Source organism: Myotis nattereri (genome assembly GCF_964212035.1).
Source record: "Myotis nattereri genome assembly, chromosome: 14".
Classification (NCBI taxonomy): domain Eukaryota; kingdom Metazoa; phylum Chordata; class Mammalia; order Chiroptera; family Vespertilionidae; genus Myotis; species Myotis nattereri.
In genome coordinates this window covers 40,953,970-40,971,663 of record NC_138089.1, presented here as the reverse complement: position 1 = coordinate 40,971,663, position 17,694 = coordinate 40,953,970, and the positions used below count along the sequence as shown (strand labels likewise).

The 17,694-nt window shown below is 43.7% G+C and overlaps 2 protein-coding genes across 2 annotated transcripts in view; one reads left to right on the top strand and one right to left on the bottom strand.

Moving 5' to 3' along the window:
- The window catches only part of RAB5A (RAB5A, member RAS oncogene family), a 33,830-nt gene extending 30,291 nt beyond the window's left edge, over positions 1-3,539 (bottom strand). Inside the window, exon 1 of the mRNA XM_081105782.1 lies at positions 3,158-3,539. The gene's annotated coding sequence lies outside the window, so the exon portion shown is untranslated. The remainder of the gene's footprint in view (positions 1-3,157) is intronic.
- Positions 3,540-8,413: 4,874 nt separating this feature from the next.
- EFHB (EF-hand domain family member B) overlaps positions 8,414-17,694 on the top strand; it is a 41,456-nt gene continuing 32,175 nt past the window's right edge. The window contains exons 1-2 of the mRNA XM_081106365.1: positions 8,414-9,365; positions 16,448-16,510. Of these exons, the coding sequence (XP_080962491.1) occupies positions 8,448-9,365; positions 16,448-16,510 (981 nt within the window). The 5' untranslated portion in view covers positions 8,414-8,447. The remainder of the gene's footprint in view (positions 9,366-16,447; positions 16,511-17,694) is intronic.

The following is a 17,694-nucleotide window of genomic DNA, read 5'->3' as shown; positions in this document are numbered from 1 at the left end:
ATCCATGCACCAGGCCTCTAGTATGCATGTAAGATTTTTGGTTCATCTCTTCCCACCCTCCCCACTTCCCTCTGAGATTCAACAATTTGTTCCATGTTTTCATGCCTGTGGTTTCTGCTCCTGCATTGAGCGTCTGCCCCCTGGTGGTCAGTGTGCATCATAGCTACTGGATGGTCGGCCAGTCGGCCGGTTGCTTAGGCTTTTATATATATATATATATATATATTTTTGACGATATTCACTATGCTGTACTTTACATCCGCATGACTATTTTGCAACTGCCAATTTGTACTTGTTAATCCCATGAACAAAAAAGATTTTGGCTTCCAGGTTTGTATGTCTAACAGCTGAAAGACTTACAACTGTTTCCTCCTGTGCTCAAGTACACATACACTGAAGTGTTAACAGTGGTTTCCTATGTGGTGAGCTTATTAGTGTCTTATTTACACTTTCTGCAGTGTTGGCGCCAACAATGAAATATGTCATTATTTTCTATTTAATACATTTAGAAAAAACTAGCCTGAACGGCAACTCCTGTCTTCTCTTGTTAACTAGTAATGCTAATTTTCAATCTGAAAGGAATTAGCAAACATTTAAACAATGATTTTCCAGCCCTGACTGGTTTGGCTCAGTGGATAGAGCATCGGCCTGCGGACTGAAAGGTCCCAGGTTCGATTCCAGTCAGGAGCACGTGCCATGGTTGCGGGCACATCCCCAGTGGGGAGTGTTCAGGGGCAGCTGATCGATGTTTCTCACTCATCGATGTTTCTGACTCTCTATCCCTTTCCCTTCCTCTCTGTAAAAAATCAATAAAATATATTTTTAAAAAAATGATTTTCCAATCTACCTCCAAGTCAAACTTAAAGTTCTTTTTCTCCCATCTGTAATCAAAACCTGATCATGTGCTTACTAATGCTATTAAATCTGACAATTCTCTCCCTATAATCATTATTTTAAAAATACATATTTTTATTAATTTCAGAGAGGGAGAGGAAGAGATAGAAACATCAATGATGAGAGAGAATCATTGACTGGCTGCCTCCTGCACTCCCCCTACTGGGGATCAAGCCGGCAACCTGGGCAAGCGATGTGCACCAGAATTGAACCCAGGACCTTTCAGTCTGCAGGCTGACACTCTACCCACTGAGCCAAACCAGCTAGGGCAAATCATTGTTACATTTCACTTAGGTACCTCATAAGAAATGTGCCTTCCCTATGAAATGAATTTACATAAGAATCTCTCTTGAGTCAAGACAAGAGTCAAGAGTCTTGACAATGAATTCATTAATAAACACATCCAAGAGAACTTACATTAGAGACAATAAATGTCTTATCTGAACAGCAGCTTGGAAGAGTCCTTTATGGGTAACACACATATTTACAAATTAGAAATAGGTCTAACTGCTTCCAAACAATGGGGATGTAAACAACGTAAGACTGGCCATACAAAAGAGAACTTAAACTAGGTGATAGGTTCTCATTATACTATTCTCCCTATTATCTGCGTATTTAAAAATTCTTTCAAAATAAAAAAATGCTCCAATAGAACCCCCCCCCCCCCAAAAAAAATGCCAGATTTGGGAATCTAATTTGGCTGGCCATACCAATTTCTGCCAAAGCAAGCTCTTTGATTTCCAATTCTCTATTTCCAGAATACCTAATTTACATAGCTGCTGTGAGAATTAAATGAGAGATTATATATAAAATCATCTCCAATACAGTGGCACATGAAATTAAAAATTGGTAGAAACTCTTTGATGAGATAATGACCAAGTATCAATAGAATGTCACGTAGACTAAAAATGCATCAACATACCATCAGATATTATACACAACAGCAATGGAAATATTTTCCAATTGTCTAACTACCTTACAAAACAGCAAATTAAACGATTTAAGGAAAACATGCTCTGAAGTCCCACGATACTTACTAAATTTCAGATTCCCATTATAAAAAAAAAATTATAATTTAGCTTTGCCTTCTATTGATTCTAATTCGCCGCAGGCTTTCAAACAGAAAATAACTAAATTTAATTATAGGCAGTCACCTTAACACTGTGAAAAATTACGTGCATTTAGTTGCATTCACTATTGAAACTTGTTTTGCAAAAACAAAGATGTTTGCATAAAGCGCCATTTTAATCTTTCGAAAAATTTTCTAACTGGTTTTCTATCATCAAAATTGTATTGATAACAGCAGCTACCATTTAGCGGGCCTTCTATTGTACCAGGCACTGCTCCGTGACTTCTGCTTACAGCAACTCTGTGAGCTCCTTCCTATTGATCGCCTCTAGTTTACATGAACAATAAAGTCCCTGGGCTGTCCTGAATTGTCACAGGGGGGTACAGGTGTTATTTTTTTTCTCCCTACTTCTGAAGTGAACGGCAACTGATTCCACACTCTGACCTGCACTCAACAAGGCAAAAACCACAAACGTGAATGACGACGACGTTCAGGGCCTAAAGGGTCCGAGTCCATCGGGGGTAACCGGCTTCCCCCCGACAGCCGAGCAGGCCTAATGGTCTCCGCCCGGGGAGCGTGTCCAGCGGCCTCGTGGTCTGGAGTCTGCAAAGACGCGGGTCACCCCCTTCCTCGGATCAGACAAGCATCTCCAGACAGCCTATCTTGATGGGCCACCTCCTCCCTCCGAGGCCCGTCTTCGGAAGTCCAAGGGTAGGCGGGGCTCCCCGATTTCACACCTGCGGGAGGCCCCGGTTCCTCCACAGGGAACACCTGAATCACCGGTGCTCAACTCCGGGTGGCCGGAGCCAGCGGGGCCCGCCCGGCCCCTGGGCCACCCTTCCGGGCCTCTCCCCAGGAGTCTGGCCTGGTTTGGGCCGTCGGCCCCCTCTCCCCCGAGACCGCCAGGGCCCGGGGCCGGCCAAGCCGCGGCCTCCAGACGCCTTCGCGGCGCCATCTTGAGAAGGGAAGCGGGTGACACCCGTCGCTCCCTCCGCCAGACCGCACATCCTGCTCCTCCAGGGCCTCTTGAAGGAGGAGTCCGCGGGGCCGGCAGGACGAGACGCCGAGTTCGACAGCTCTCTGGTCCCGGGTACTGGCGCGCGCGAGGCGGGAGGGGCGGGGGGCTCGGTGCCGGCAGGGCCCCGACAGGCTGGGGCCGGCAGATCGCCCGGGGTCCCGGCCCGCCCCGGTTACCTGAGACCGCAGCTCGCGGGGCCGCGGGGCGGAAGCTCCTGGCAGCAGGTCCCTGGCGGAGCCCGAGAGAAGGCTGTGGCTTTGGCGGCGATGCGTCTCCTCCTCGCGCCGCTCCCCTCAGACTGGACGGTGCGGGGCTGGCGCCGTGGTGCCGCCCCCGTCGGCCTCGGTCCCCGCCTCTCTCCGCTCCGCCTTCCTCTTTCCTTTCTCCTCCTCCTCCTCCTCCGCCGCCGCCGCCGCCACCGCCGCCGGCGCGCGAGTTCCCACTAATTCTTCCTTCTCCTCCCCCTTCCTCTGCCTCCTCCCCTCGGGGCGGCCGCGGGCTCCTTCGCGAACCAAAACACAAACACTCCAGCCCCAGCGCAGAAGCCACTTCCGCCGCGCGGCGCCGGCCTCGCCGCCACGTCGCCGCACGTAGCCAACGAAGCCCCTACGTCACTTCCTGTCGCCGCCACTCGGACCCCGCTCCGTCAGCTCCCCGGCTCCTCTCCAAACCCTCCGGGCGGGCGCTGGTCGCCGGGCGCGGTGGGCGTGTCACGTGGGCCCGGCAGTTCCACCGCCTCCCTCCCCGCGGGCGCGGGGCCCCGCCCTCGCTGGCGCCATTGTTATCTGGGCGGCGGTCTCGCTCCCTGCGGCCGGGGCGGGGGAAGCTCCAGGCCCGCCCTGCTTTCGGGAGGTACGGAGGGAACTTGTGTTTGTTGCTCCCAGTCCACGTGGGGCGGCGAATTCCTTCTGTGAATATTAACTCACAGTCCCCCTTAACCCTACCCCGCAGCACCCCAACCCTGGCACTCCGGTTACGGATCATGTCTAACAGGAGAGAGCCCCCCATTATATCCCGGGGGAAGGGTTGGTTGGTGAAGGCAGTAAGTGGTACTTCAGGAAAGAGGCTAGAGACCTTCCCTAACCCCAAAGTTGTCTTTTTAAAATATACCTATATCTATATATCTGTATATCTATATATTTATATCCATATATATATTGATTTCAGAGAGGAAGTGAGAGGGAGAGAGAGGTCGGAACATGATGAGAGAGAATCATTGATCTGCTGCCTCCTGCACACCCCTTACTGGGGATCAAGCCTGCAACCTGGGCATGTGCCCTGGCGGGGAATCGAACCCATGACCTCTTGGTTCATAGATCTGATGCTCAACCACTGAGCCACACCAGCTGGGCCCCAGAGTTGTCTTTAGGTGGGGAAATCTTAAAATAATCACTTGCGCCCTAACTGGTTTTGCTCAGTGGATAGAGCGTCGGCCTGCGGACTGAAGGGTCGCAGGTTCGATTCTGGTCAAGGGCATGTACTTTGGTTGCAGGCACATCCCCAGTAGGGGGTGTGCAGGAGGCAGCTAATCGATGTTTCTAACTCCTCCCTTCCTCTCTGTAAAAAATCAATAAAATATATATTTTTAAAAAATAATCACTTGCTTTTATTGTGAGTTTACTGTTTTTATGGAGCAGAGGGCACATTCTAAAATAATAGCAACTTTTATTCAGAGTTTCCCTTCTTGGGTTACTGTACTAAATGCTTTATAGGAGTCGCCTGAAGTTGTCCTCTCCAATGTCCGGCCAGCACAGTGCCTGGCAGTCCAGAGTCTTTTTCAGTCTTGGTTGTGGAATTAATGAATGAGGCATACCTGTTTTACAGGTAAAGAATTTGAAGCACAGGGATTGTGTAACTTGTCCAAAATCAACATGGAGTTGGTGATGAAATTATATTCTAACCTGCAGTCTAGCCCCAGAACCTGAGCTCTTAAGCACAAATTCTAGTGAAAGACAACCCAAAACATTCATTACCCTCCACTGCAGACCTGTATAAGACAGGCTGCTTTGGTTAAATCTCACACAGTAGGCAGTGTCTGGCCAGGCATTTGAAGTAAAACAAACAAAAAATTTTGTTTTGTAATTTGGTAGACTGTTAAATTGATTTTTCACTCAGGATAATGGCTACTTTTCAGTGTACCATTTATAGCTCTGTTGTGAGGGCATCAATATTGATTGTCTAGGATGTGTACTTGGGATAAGATACCCCGTGGGTGCTCGGTCAACATTATGCAATGAAGATGATTTGAATCCTTGAAGAGCCAGTCTTTTAGATCACTCCCCAATTACTAACTAGAAGAATGTAATGTGTCACAGGTAAATGGTATCTGTGGCACTTTATCCCCAAGGGGTTGTGCTAGTATAATATGTTAGTCATGGTAATACCTCTTGGACAATCCCAGGAAGAATCAGGAAATCGGATATGTTGCATCAATGTTGGCATGTCAACAGTCTGTCCAAAATCAAACCCGTACCACCACAAACCTGCTTCTGCTTGGTGACTGGTATTAACAGTCTCCCAGTCACCGGACTTGGAAGGGCAGAATCATCTTCAATTCTTCCTTCTTTCTCCCATGAACCATTGTCCTTTCTATCTCCAAGAATTCTTTAATCCCCAAAACGTGACCTAATCCCAACACCTAGGCTATGATTAGCATTTATATAAACTGGAATTAATGCACACTCTTGCCTTTGCAATCTATTCTTTACACTCCAGCCAGTCACACTCAAAAAAATAAAACCTGACAGAGTGTAAACCCAATTTAAAGAAAAATCTGAAACTCAAAAACAAAGTTTGAGTTTAGAGAACAATGTGCAGGGAGAACCAAGATGGCGGCATAGGTTAACTCCGGAGTTTGCTGCTTTGAACAACTACTTCAAAAGTGAAACCAAAAAACGGAAGGGACATCACCCAGAACCACAGGAACGCTGGCTGAGTGGAAGTCCTACAACTAGGAGGAAAGAGAAATGCATACGGACACTCAGAGGAGGCGCAGTGCTGAAGTCAAATTCTGAGGTGCAGAGTGCGCGGAGCGGGCTGGCGGCGGAGGGCGCAGTTGGCGTTTTCAATCGGGAGGGAGTCGCAGACTCTGAGCTCCAGATACAGGCGAGTTTTTAGGGACCCAGACTCAAACGGGAGAAGCGGGACTGTCTGGCTTCCGTCAGAGCGAGTGCAGCTTTCTCTCTGAGGTTTGCAGCGGGTGCTGGGACTCAGAGAGGCAGAGCCCCTGGGGACAGGACTGAGAGCCGCCATAACTGCTCTCTCCGGCCCACCCTGTTGATCCTGTGCGACCCGCCCCGCCCAAGCCCTGCACAGAGGCATTTGCCGGATAGCCTCAGGCAAAGGCTAGATTAGCACCTCCCTAGAGGACAGAAGTTCTCTCACTGCAGACACAGCTGATTCTCATAGCCACTTGGCCTGGAGGTCAAACCCTCCCTGGTATTAGCTACAACAATCAAGGTTTAACTATAAGACTGCGCACAAAGACCACTAGGGGGTGCACCAAGGAAGCATAACAAAATGCGGAGACAAAGAAACAGGACAAAATTGTCAATGGAAGATATAGAGTTCAGAACCACACTTTTAAGGTCTCTCAAGAACTGTTTAGAAGCCGCCGATAAACTTAATGAGATCTACAAGAAAACTAATGAGACCCTTGATCTTATATTGGGGAACCACCTAGAAATTAAGCATACACGGACTGAAATAATGAATATTATACAGACTCCCGACAGCAGACCAGAGGAGCACAAGAATCAAGTCAATGATTTGAAATGCGAGGAAGCAAAAAACACCCAACCGGAAAAGCAAAAAGAAAAAAGAATCCAAAAATGCGAGGATAGTGTAAGGAGCCTCTGGGACAGCTTCAAGCGTACCAACATCAGAATTATAGGGGTGCCAGAAGATGAGAGAGAGCAAGATATTGAAAACCTATTTAAAGAAATAATGACAGAAAACTTCCCCCACCTGGTGAAAGAAATGGACTTACAGGTCCAAGAAGCACGGAGAACCCCAAACAAAGGAATCCAAAGAGGACCACACCAAGACACATCATAATTAAAATGCCAAGAGCAAAAGATAAAGAGAGAATCTTAAAAACAGCAAGAGAAAGAAACTCAGTTACCTACAAGGGAATACCCATACGACTGTCAGCTGATTTCTCAACAGAAACTTTGCAGGCCAGAAGGGAGTGGCAAGAAATATTCAAAGTGATGAACACCAAGAACCTACAACCAAGATTACTTTATCCAGCAAAGCTATCATTCAGAATTGAAGGTCAGATAAAGAGCTTCACAGATAAGGAAAAGCTAAAGGAGTTCATCACCACCAAACCAGGATTATATGAAATGCTGAAAGGTATCCTTTAAGAAGAGGAAGAGGAAGAAAAAGGTAAAGATACAAATTATGAACAACAAATATGCATCTATCAACAAGTGAATCTAAGAATCAAGTGAATAAATAATCCGATGAACAGAATGAACTGTTGATTATAATAGAATCAGGGACATAGAAAGGGAATGGACTGACTATTCTTGGGGGGGAAAGGGGTGTGGGAGATGCGGGAAGAGACTGGACAAAAATCGTGCACCTATGGATGAGGACAGTGGGTGGGGAGTGAGGGCGGAGGGTGGGGCGGGAACTGGGAGGAGGGGAGTTATGGGGGGGGGGGGGGAAAGAGGAACAAATGTAATAATCTGAACAATAAAGATTTAATTAAAAGAAAAAAAACAAAGTTTGAGTTTAACACAATATTTTTAAAAAATCAATATGCAAATAAAAAAATCAATATGCATTATTGTGTAGCACATCTCAAACTTTAATATATTTACTTAAACTTTAATAACATATTTACTTTAAATGTCATTCAAAGCCTAGTTACTAAAATGTTAGTGTCCTCAAAGACTTTAAGGTATTTCTACATCTCAGCTGTCAAATATAACTTAAATGTAATAATTTAATAATAAAGTAGTTCTTTAGCGCTAAAAAAAACCACAACTAAATGCAGTGTGCATGCACTTGCATAAGGTAGGACCTAAAATTAGGGATCACCAACAGAAAGAATGTTATTTATTCCCTGATTACCAGTAAAATGAATAGGCCAATGGCCAGGAGGAAGCCCATGGCTGATCCCATCCTGAAAGGACTACATTGCGTGGAAACCAGAGAAGTTGGTGAGCATTTGCTCTAGTGTCCCAAGAGCACATCCTTTACGTTTTCTTGCCATCCAAATCCAGTAAAGAAGGGGGGGGCGGGGCGGAGGGGGGGGCGGGGGGGAGCTGGGGACGAGACTAAGAGAGGAAGTAAGGAGGAGAGAGAGGGGCAGATGGACTGGGATCCCAGGGAAGGAATTGCCTGCCTAGCCACACCCCGGTTTCCCTGGTAACGCGGTAAACAGAACTTGAGCTCCTTTTCCTCTGTGAACTCCATAGGTGTAAAGTGGTAGGTAGAAAGTAGCGGGGAGTGAAGATGAGCTCTTTCGTGAGAGTAGGGTCCTCCAAAGGGTTAGAGCCCCCAAAGAAATTGGAAACTTCCCTTGGGACCGGCACAGGTTTCCCCTTAGAGATGAGTGCTGTTGGAGGCACGAGGGTGTCCGAGAGGAAGTCTCCCCTGAGCATGGGAGTCGGATTAACCCACAAAGTAAAGGATGATGTAGGAGAGAGGAGGGTGTTCAGGGGAACAATATCTCCCACGGAGTGTGGGCTCAGGGGAGGATTAAGAAAAGATTCCCAGTGGAGGGAGAGCCCCTTGGTTAGTGATAAATATGAGGAGAGAGCGGCATCATCAGAAACAAAGTCGCCATTGAATAAGGGGCTTGAACTTAGATTAAAAAGACAGGATATTTCTAGGACCCCCTTGGAGAGGAGTAATTTAGGAATCAACAGGGTCTCAGCCTCACAGGAAACAAGACCTTCCCTGGATATGTTGCCAGAAAATGAGTGTCTTCTGGCAAAGTGTTCTGGAAGGAGAATACAGCATCCCTCGGGTATGGTGTGTGAAAGTCCGCAGGCTCTGGGGAGCAGGAGAGGTCCTGCGGCTGGCGCCCCTGTGGAGTGTGGGCCCTCAGTGGAGAAGCAGCAGGCGCTGGGTGTGGCACCTAGCCAGGAACTGGAAAAAGAGCCCACCTGTGTGGTGATGAAGCCCAGTGTAGAGATGACGTCTCCCGTGGAGGTGGACATTGGGCTGCCCCAACCAGAGGAGCCAGATGCCATGAAGAATACAGAGCCCCTAATGGGCTTGGTGATTGAACCTTCTGAGTGCCAGTTCGCCCAACAACCTGAAGAGAAAAGAGAGGCTGAAAACTTTGAACCAGGAGTAGAACCTCCAGATCGCATCAGACCCATCTACTCTGGGAAATTTTTTGATCGAATGCCGTGCTATCCAAGTGTAAGTCTTTTTTTTTCTCTAGTATTTTCCCAGGGAACTGTGGATAGCCGTATCTTTATAGAGGTGATAAACTGATGATACTTGTGTTTGGGTTTGTGGAGTCAAACTGCCAATATTTCATTGGGATTCTGATATCTCTTGTCCCATTGGACTCTTTCTAGCTGTTACTTCATCCAATCTTCTCTGATTCTCTGCCTTCCTTTCTAGATGTCAGCTTTGTTTTCTGTGCACATCAGTGGTTTCCTCTTGATTTTTGTTTTCTCCTGTGACCTTTATTTCATTCCTTAGCCTGCATTTCTCAGTCCTTTCACTGAGATACATGTTGTATTCTTTTTTAAAAAATATATTTTTTATTGATTTCAGAGGGGAAGGGAGGGGGAGAGAGAAAAATCAATGATGAGAGAAAATCATTGATTGGCTGCCTCCTGCATGCCCCACACTGGGGATCGAGCCTGTAATCCACCTGGGCATGTGCCATTGGCCAGAATCGAACCTGGGACCCTTCAGTCCTCAGGCCAGCGTTGTATCCACTGAGCCAAACCAGTTAGGGCCATGTTGTATTCTAATATTCATGTTTCTTTTTCAATTTACATGGAATGCTCTTTTGTGGTCAACAACCTGTATTGCTTTTCATTTTTTCTTTTCCTTTTACAAAGAGAGAGAGAGGGAGAGAGAGAGAAAGGGAGAGAGAGAGAGTAAGAGAGTGGTGTTGTTCCACTTATTTATGCATGCATTGATTGATTCTTGTATGTGCCCTGACCAGGGTTTGAACTCAAAACTTTGGCATATCAGTATGACACTCACACCAAATGAGCTCCCCAGCCAGCACCTTCTTTTGGATTTTTTTGGTAAATAATCATATTGATGCTTTTATCTTTCCTTCTTTAGTATATATGCTTCTTGTTTCTATTTTCTATATCATTGCATTGCCTATGATCAATAAAATGACATTGATAGTAAGGTTTCTTTCTTGATTTTCATGGGAATAATTCTAATACTTCAATATTGAGTATTATTTTTGCTGAATATTTTTGATGTGTCAAGTTAAGGACACCTATATCTACTCTGAGTTTGCTAAGAATGTTTAAAAATCAGAAATAGACCTTGAGCTATTAAAATGTTTCCCATTGGTTGAAATACACCTTTTCCAGATTGAAATGGTTCATTTTCTAACAGCAAACAATCTTCATATTTCTGGGCTAAGCCCTACTTGGTTGTGATATAGGTAGAAGGAAGGAAAGGTTCAAAGAAAGGCTAACCAATTGTAGTGCCTACAATGAAGAGACAGTATGTTAGGCACTGTGGCTACAAAGCTGAAAAATGATATGGTGTCTGCTTTCAAGGAACTTACGAAGTATGGTAGCAATCATCTCAGGTAGAAACTATAGTTTAACCCTGCTGTTTGGCTTCTGTACTTATTTGCGTTGTTTAACAATAGAAAAGTTATTTTGATTTTTTGAATTATATAAATTAACCCATTCGATTAAATACCCTATTGATAGTAATGTGAATATCCCATGGGTTGTGGTCATACTGGTCTTAGAAAGCACATTTTCCTTTACCTGGGAAGGACAGCACAGTTATCCCAAGGTCAGGGGGCTCCCGTTAACGTGGCCCTATTGACTCAGTGATCCGGAGACCCAAAAACTGTAATTTAGATCAAACCAGGTTCCTCCTTCCAGACCCGAGGGCTCCAGATAATGTGTTTCTGTCAATTCAGTGATCCAGAGACCCAAAACTATAACTTAGATAACATGCTGCTTCTGCTTCTGTAAACTGCTTTTTTTTCGAACCAGGTTCCTCATTCCAAACCCTGGGATGTAATCAATACCTTTGTGATTTTTGCCTATGTAAACCTGGTATTGTAGCCATCTTATCACTATGAGATCTGGGAGAGCGAAATGCCCCCTCATAGTCCCGGATTTGCAATAAAAGTGACTCTTTAATTAGACTTCTTGAGGTGTCCTTGTGTGATTCGCGGGGTATATTACAACATTTAGAGTTTAGCAGGGGTCCTCAAACTTTTTAAACAGGGGGCCAGTTCACTGTCCTTCAGACCGTTGGAGGGCCGGACTATAGTTGAAAAAAAAACTATGGACAAATTCCTATGCACACTGCACATATCTTATTTTGAAGTAAAAAAAACAAACCGGGAACAAATACAATATTTGTATTTGCATGTGGCCCGCGGGCCGTAGTTTGAGGACCCCTGGTTTAGAGACTCAAGACCAATAGACAAATGACTTTATAATATGGTAAAAGTCATGTAAAAGGAATGCCTTATTTTTCTTTCCTGTTCTATACTTAGGGAACCTGGTAGATATTTGAGAAATGGGTAGAAGCAAATGAATCACCTAATTGTAAAACTTGTGAGAACTTGCTAGTTATGTAAACCCTGTTACTGAAAATTCTTATTTTGTATGGATTTGTAAAGATCCAATCTCTGCAGAATTCCGAGAAGTGGGTGGTTGCATAATGGGTTCAGGGCCTTCTGGGCAGAAAGAAATTGATACTATCACATCTTTTTCTCTGAGATATTCAGAATTAGGAATATCTATGGGTAAAACACAGTGATCTCGGACAAGGCCCAGTGGGAAGATGGAACCATAATATCAGCCCACACTGAGTTTAGAGAGTAGAAGGTGACACGATTATGGGTCGTTGGCTCTTTAGCAACCAAGGCTGGTTTTTATCAACCTTCCTAAGTTGACTTAAATCTTGAAAACCAACTGTGTAAGAAGTAAAATAGGTCACTGAAAGCTGTAATATTGGGGAATGGTGGGGAGTTGATGACGTGAGATGGCAATGGTATGGTTAGGAACTGAGCAAGGAAGTGGCTGAGCAAGGAATTGGTCAGTGCAGTGGGAATTTGGTTACATACAGAGGCCTTAACAGATAAGTAAATATATTGAGGACAATAGGAACCAGAGTTCTCACTCATAGAGAAAAAAACCCCTACAAATATGAGAAGAATAGAAATAATTCTTCTGTACTGGATAGTAATTGGCGGTATTGGTGGAAAGTGGTGCTACACCTATGCCTATACCTGTGTCTCTGTATCTGTCTCTCTGTGTGTCCATGTCAAAATCCATGTCTATGTATTTACACACATTTAACTAAACAATATAGAGTTGATACAGATGCTAGTGTGTGGGGGCCTGTGTATATACATACATTTCCTAATTCTATCTTCTCAGAGGACCTAAAACAATGTTTATCTAGTAATAATGAGCATACCAAAACACAGATCTTGATTTCTAAATACCGTTCTATTGAAAGTGTTAAGGTAAAAACATCAAGAATTTTTGTGAGTTTATTTGAGCCAAATTATCAACAATTGCCAGGAAGCCGAATCTCAATGGATTGGGATAATGCTCCAGAGAATGGCGGTTTTTCATCTATTTTTATACATTGCAATCAAAGGAGGAGATGTCGGTGGGTTACATGAAATCCATTGATGATAGATTAGAGAGGTAGGAGAAAGCCAAGTGGGGCTAGTGGTGGAGGGCGGGGGCTGTGGGAGAAACCTCTGGGATTGGATAAAGAGTAAAATAATGGATACATACTTCTTTTACTTAGGTGGGTACAGAATAGTTAGCAGTCAACAATTAACATGATAACAATGAAGTGAAGGAATTTGTGGTATCTGTCCTGGTGCCCAGGACATTTGGTTGTGCTAAATTCTTTGTGCCAACATTCTTTCTTCTTAATGCTTCCTTCCCTCACTCCTTTTGAAGTATGGTAGCAATCATCTCAGGTAGAAACTGTAGTTTAACTCTAACCCTGCTGTTTGGTTTCTGTACTTATTTTCTTGCTAAAATAATAGAAAAGTTATTTTAATTTTCTGAATTATATAAATTATCCCATTCGATTGAATACCCTATTTGATAGTAATGTGAATATCCCATTGGTTGTAGTCATACTGGTCTTAGAAAGCACATTTCCCTTTACCTGTGAAGGACAGCACAATTATCCCAAGGTCAGAGGGCTCCAGATAGCGTGTCCCTGTTGACTCAGTGGTTCCCAAGACCCAAGGGCTCTAGATAATGTGTTTCTGTCAATTCAGTGATCCGGAGACCCAAAACTATAATTTAAATAACATGCTTATGTAAACTGCTTTTTTTTTAAAATATATTTTATTGATTTTTTTACAGAGAGGGCGGGAGAGGGATAGAGAGTTAGAAACATCGATCAGCTGCCTCCTGCACACTCCCTACTGGGGATGTACCCACAACCAAGGTACATGCCCTTGACCGGAATCGAACCTGGGACCTTTCAGTCTGCAGGCTGATGCTCTATCCACTGAGCCAAACCGGTGCTGGCTGTAAACTGCTTTTTTGCAAACCAGGTTCCTCATTCCAAACCCTGGGATGTAATCAATACCTTTGTGATCTTTGCCTATATAAATCTGGTGTTGGGGCTGGGGCGGGCACTATGAGATCTGGGAGAGCAAAATGCCCCTTCATAGTCCCGGATTTGCAATAAATGTGACTCTTTAATTCGACTTCTTGAGGCGTCCTTGTGTGATTCGCGGGGTACATTACAACACTTTTGTAACCGGATGACCAAGGGGTCCAGGCTGCCTGTCACTACTTGCTCCAATTAAGCAGCAACAGGGTTTAATCATATATGAGCGTTTATTCCAATGATGCCAGCAGTATGGGAAAGCAGCAGGTCACCCACAAAAATCTGCTCTGCAGCCCCCCATAAGCCAACTGGCTTATATTGGGTAGGGGGAAGATTACATGGGGAAGTAGGCAATGGGGGCTGGGGAGAGACTCCATTGTTTGGGCAACAAGGTTGTTAATCTTATTGTGTTAATAGACAGTTCTTGAACAAGAATAGACAACATTCCAAGGTTGACTGCCAGGTCAAGGTTGACTCCCAGGTCCTGGGGGCATACACCTTGCAGCCAGGTTAGAATGTCCATTCTTTAATTAGAACAAGGCAATCTCAGTTAACAGGGTATGATTAATATATATTTTAACTATAGCTAGTCCCCAATATTCTATTTTTCTCCTAACACTTTTGTAGATGTCATGGTCTAAAAGCTCTTCCTGTCATCCCCTCCCCCCTTTATCTTTCACAGTTCTTTTCCGTAAAAAATCTCTTACATGTCTAATCTTGGTGTCTGCTTCTCAGAGAATCCGTTATGATCTTGGATTTGCTCTTTTTGCTATAAAGGACAACTGGTGATATTTGAATGGGGTCATTACAGAATTTCCTGATTTCTGAGGCCTTTAGTAGTTTTTTTTTTTTTTTTTTAAAGATAACCAGCCCGGCTGGTGTTGTCCAGTGGTTAAACAACCAGGAGGTCATGGTTTTATTCCTGGTTAGGGCACATGCCTGGATTGCAGGCTCGATCCCTAAAGGGTGGGTTGGGGCGGGGGCATGCAGGAGGCAGCTGATCAATGATTCTCTCTCATCATTGATGTTTTTATCTCTCCTCCCTCTTCCTTCCTCTCTGAAATCAATACAAACATATTTTAAAAAATAAATAAAGGTAATAAGCCACAAGGAAAAAGAAAACAGAAGAGGAGACACTAAGTTAAGAAATTTCATGCCAGAACTGGTTTGGCTCAGTGGATAGAGCGTCGGCCTGCGGACTGAAGGGTCCCGGGTTTGATTCCGGTCAAGGGCATGTACCTGGGTTGTGGGCACATCCCCAGTGGGAGATGTGCAGGAGGCAGCTAATCGATGTTTCTCTCTCATTGCTGTTTCTGACTCTCTCTCTCTCTCTCCCTTCCTCTCTGTAAAAAAATCAATAAAATATATTTAAAAAAAATTAAAAAAAAGAAATTTCAATAAATATTAGAAAATAGGAAGATGAAGGTATGGCAACTGATTTTTGCAGAGCAGGAAAACAATGAAATTTGAGGGGAATCAGGTGGTAATTTCCACCAGAAATGGTCCAATTTGCCTGGAACAGTCTCTGAGAAGCTCAGCCTTTGGGAGAAGGTATAGTAAAGCTTGGGTCTGAAAATCAAAGGATTGAAAGTCCTTCTATGCAAGGGCCTGGTGCATAGAACAACACTTAACCAACTGAACCACACCAGACAGGCAAGACCATCTTTTAAAGGACGTTGGCATAATGCCTTCAAAATTCAGAAAGAAAATTACATATTTCCTACCTTGTAGTCCATACCAAGTCATACTATTAACCAGTCCATACCAAGTCATACTATTGACCAATGTAAGAGTAGAATAAAGACATTTTCAAAGGTGTAAGGAATCATAAATTGGCTTTTTATGCATTACAATGACTAAAGAATTTTCTTCAGGAAAATGGGGGAGTAAACCCAAAAGGAGGAGTAGATGGGAGGAATGGGCAATCTATCTCTGAAGAAAGGCAAAGGAAAAATTCCCAGGACAAGACCTCTGCACCAGTCCTAAAGAGCACCCAGCTGAGATTGAAGACATAACTGTCAGCTGCCTTGAAATGATAAAAGGGAAATAGATAAGAGGTGAATTGCTGGGAATGAACAGTTATAATCTTTGTCTTGGGCAAAGAAAGAAAGATAACATTCAAATTTGAATCAAGTGAACAGTGGACATTAACCGAAGGATCTGGGCCTGTGGTTGATGTGTTTGTGTATACCAAAAGTTAGGGTGTTGGTGGAAATATACCCCCACACAAACACACCCACACACGTGGAATTACCTAACATTTTATCCTGAGGTTAGCTTGAATATAGCCATGTCCCCATTGTACTGATATGAACTCTGACAAGATTATTTCTGAAAGTTGATTTCCTTAGCTTTTCACAGAGCTCATGTGATTGGACTACAATGCTAGCACTGTAAAAACAAGACAAGAAAATTAAACAAGGCCAAGCAGTTTGGGCAGCTTATATATACACTTAGAATTTAATGTTTATATTATATATCAAGATTGCTTTAGATTTGCAATTTGTTCTTACTTTTTTCCTCAATTGTGTTAAGTAGCTGAAAAGTTAGAAGCATTTTGAAATAAATTTCATTCTTTGAAATGTTACCCCCAAGCCCCTCCACCCTTCCCATCCTTCACCCTCCATTTCCCCCACAATGATCAACTATGAGGCATTTTTTGTTGTTCTTCTTAGGCAGGGAAAGTTATTCCGATTGGATACAGAGTTGCAACCTGCTTGACTGAAAAACTTCCAAGGGTGAGCATTTTCAATATGCATTTGTGTTTATATTTTTACCTTGAATGTGAACTTTAGAAGATAGACACCTTTCAATATTCCTTGTGCAAGTTGTTTAAACTTAATGTATTGGAATTAGATTTGGATTCTTTATTGTAATTTGAGGGCTTCTATAGATTTTATCCAAGGAAGTGAAAATTCCAGTTCTATGATTTCCAGCTTTATAAAAAGCTACAGAGGGGATTCCATTTATTTTAAAAGGAAATATTTATGGTGTGCTTTCTAACCTGGATACTTCCTGATTGTTCTCTAAATGTAACTTTTAAAATAAATTATTTCCATTAAAAAACAAATCTCAGGACATTTTATTATTTGGAGCTGTAGGTCCCCGTGTGCTTACTATACGCATGCAATGAAGGGCATTCATTGATTGGTATAGATCAGCAGTTTTCAACCTTTTTCATCTCATGGTGAGACAGGCCAGTCAGCCAGGACAAGTGGAATAGAGAAACTGAGACAAGAAAATTAAACAAGGCCAAGCAGTTTGGGCAGCTTGCAGGGGCAGCTTGCAACAAGAGCTTATCTCCCCCAACCAAGGACACTTAAGAACAAATGTTTAATACCTCTCCTCCCTAATAAGAGAATACATAGCTTAAATCACCTTGGAACTGCTAAGGCAGGAGGGGGAAACGGGGAAGGAGAGAAGAGAGAATTTCATCTCACTCACTGAACAAGGAAGTCAGCAGTCTTGGGATTTTCCAACATAAAATTGCCAGATGTTCTCATAAATTCTGGGAAGGCCACAGCCAAGTAATCTAGTCTGTGCCCAAGATATCCGGCAGTGGAACCTTGAAACCTGTAGACAGAGAAGTATAAAACCCTAAACCTCCATGAGGCAGGACACTCATATTAGCTGGGTGCTCACTTGTGCTTTATGCCAAGTATATTTTTTATAAATTTGCTTGCCTTGCTTTCTTAATAAATTTGCTTGCTTTGCTTCCTCAATACATTCAATGCTACAATACCGCTTTCCACTGTCAGTTGTTTGAAATCTTTCCTACGAGATTGATAAAAACTGACGAGGGGACAGCCATCTTCCTCTGACTCGGGGGGCTGTCCGATAACAGCTTTTCTGGGTTTGATAGCAATGGCACACATAAACTAATAACTAAAACTCTGTGGCACACCAAAAAAATATATTTTTT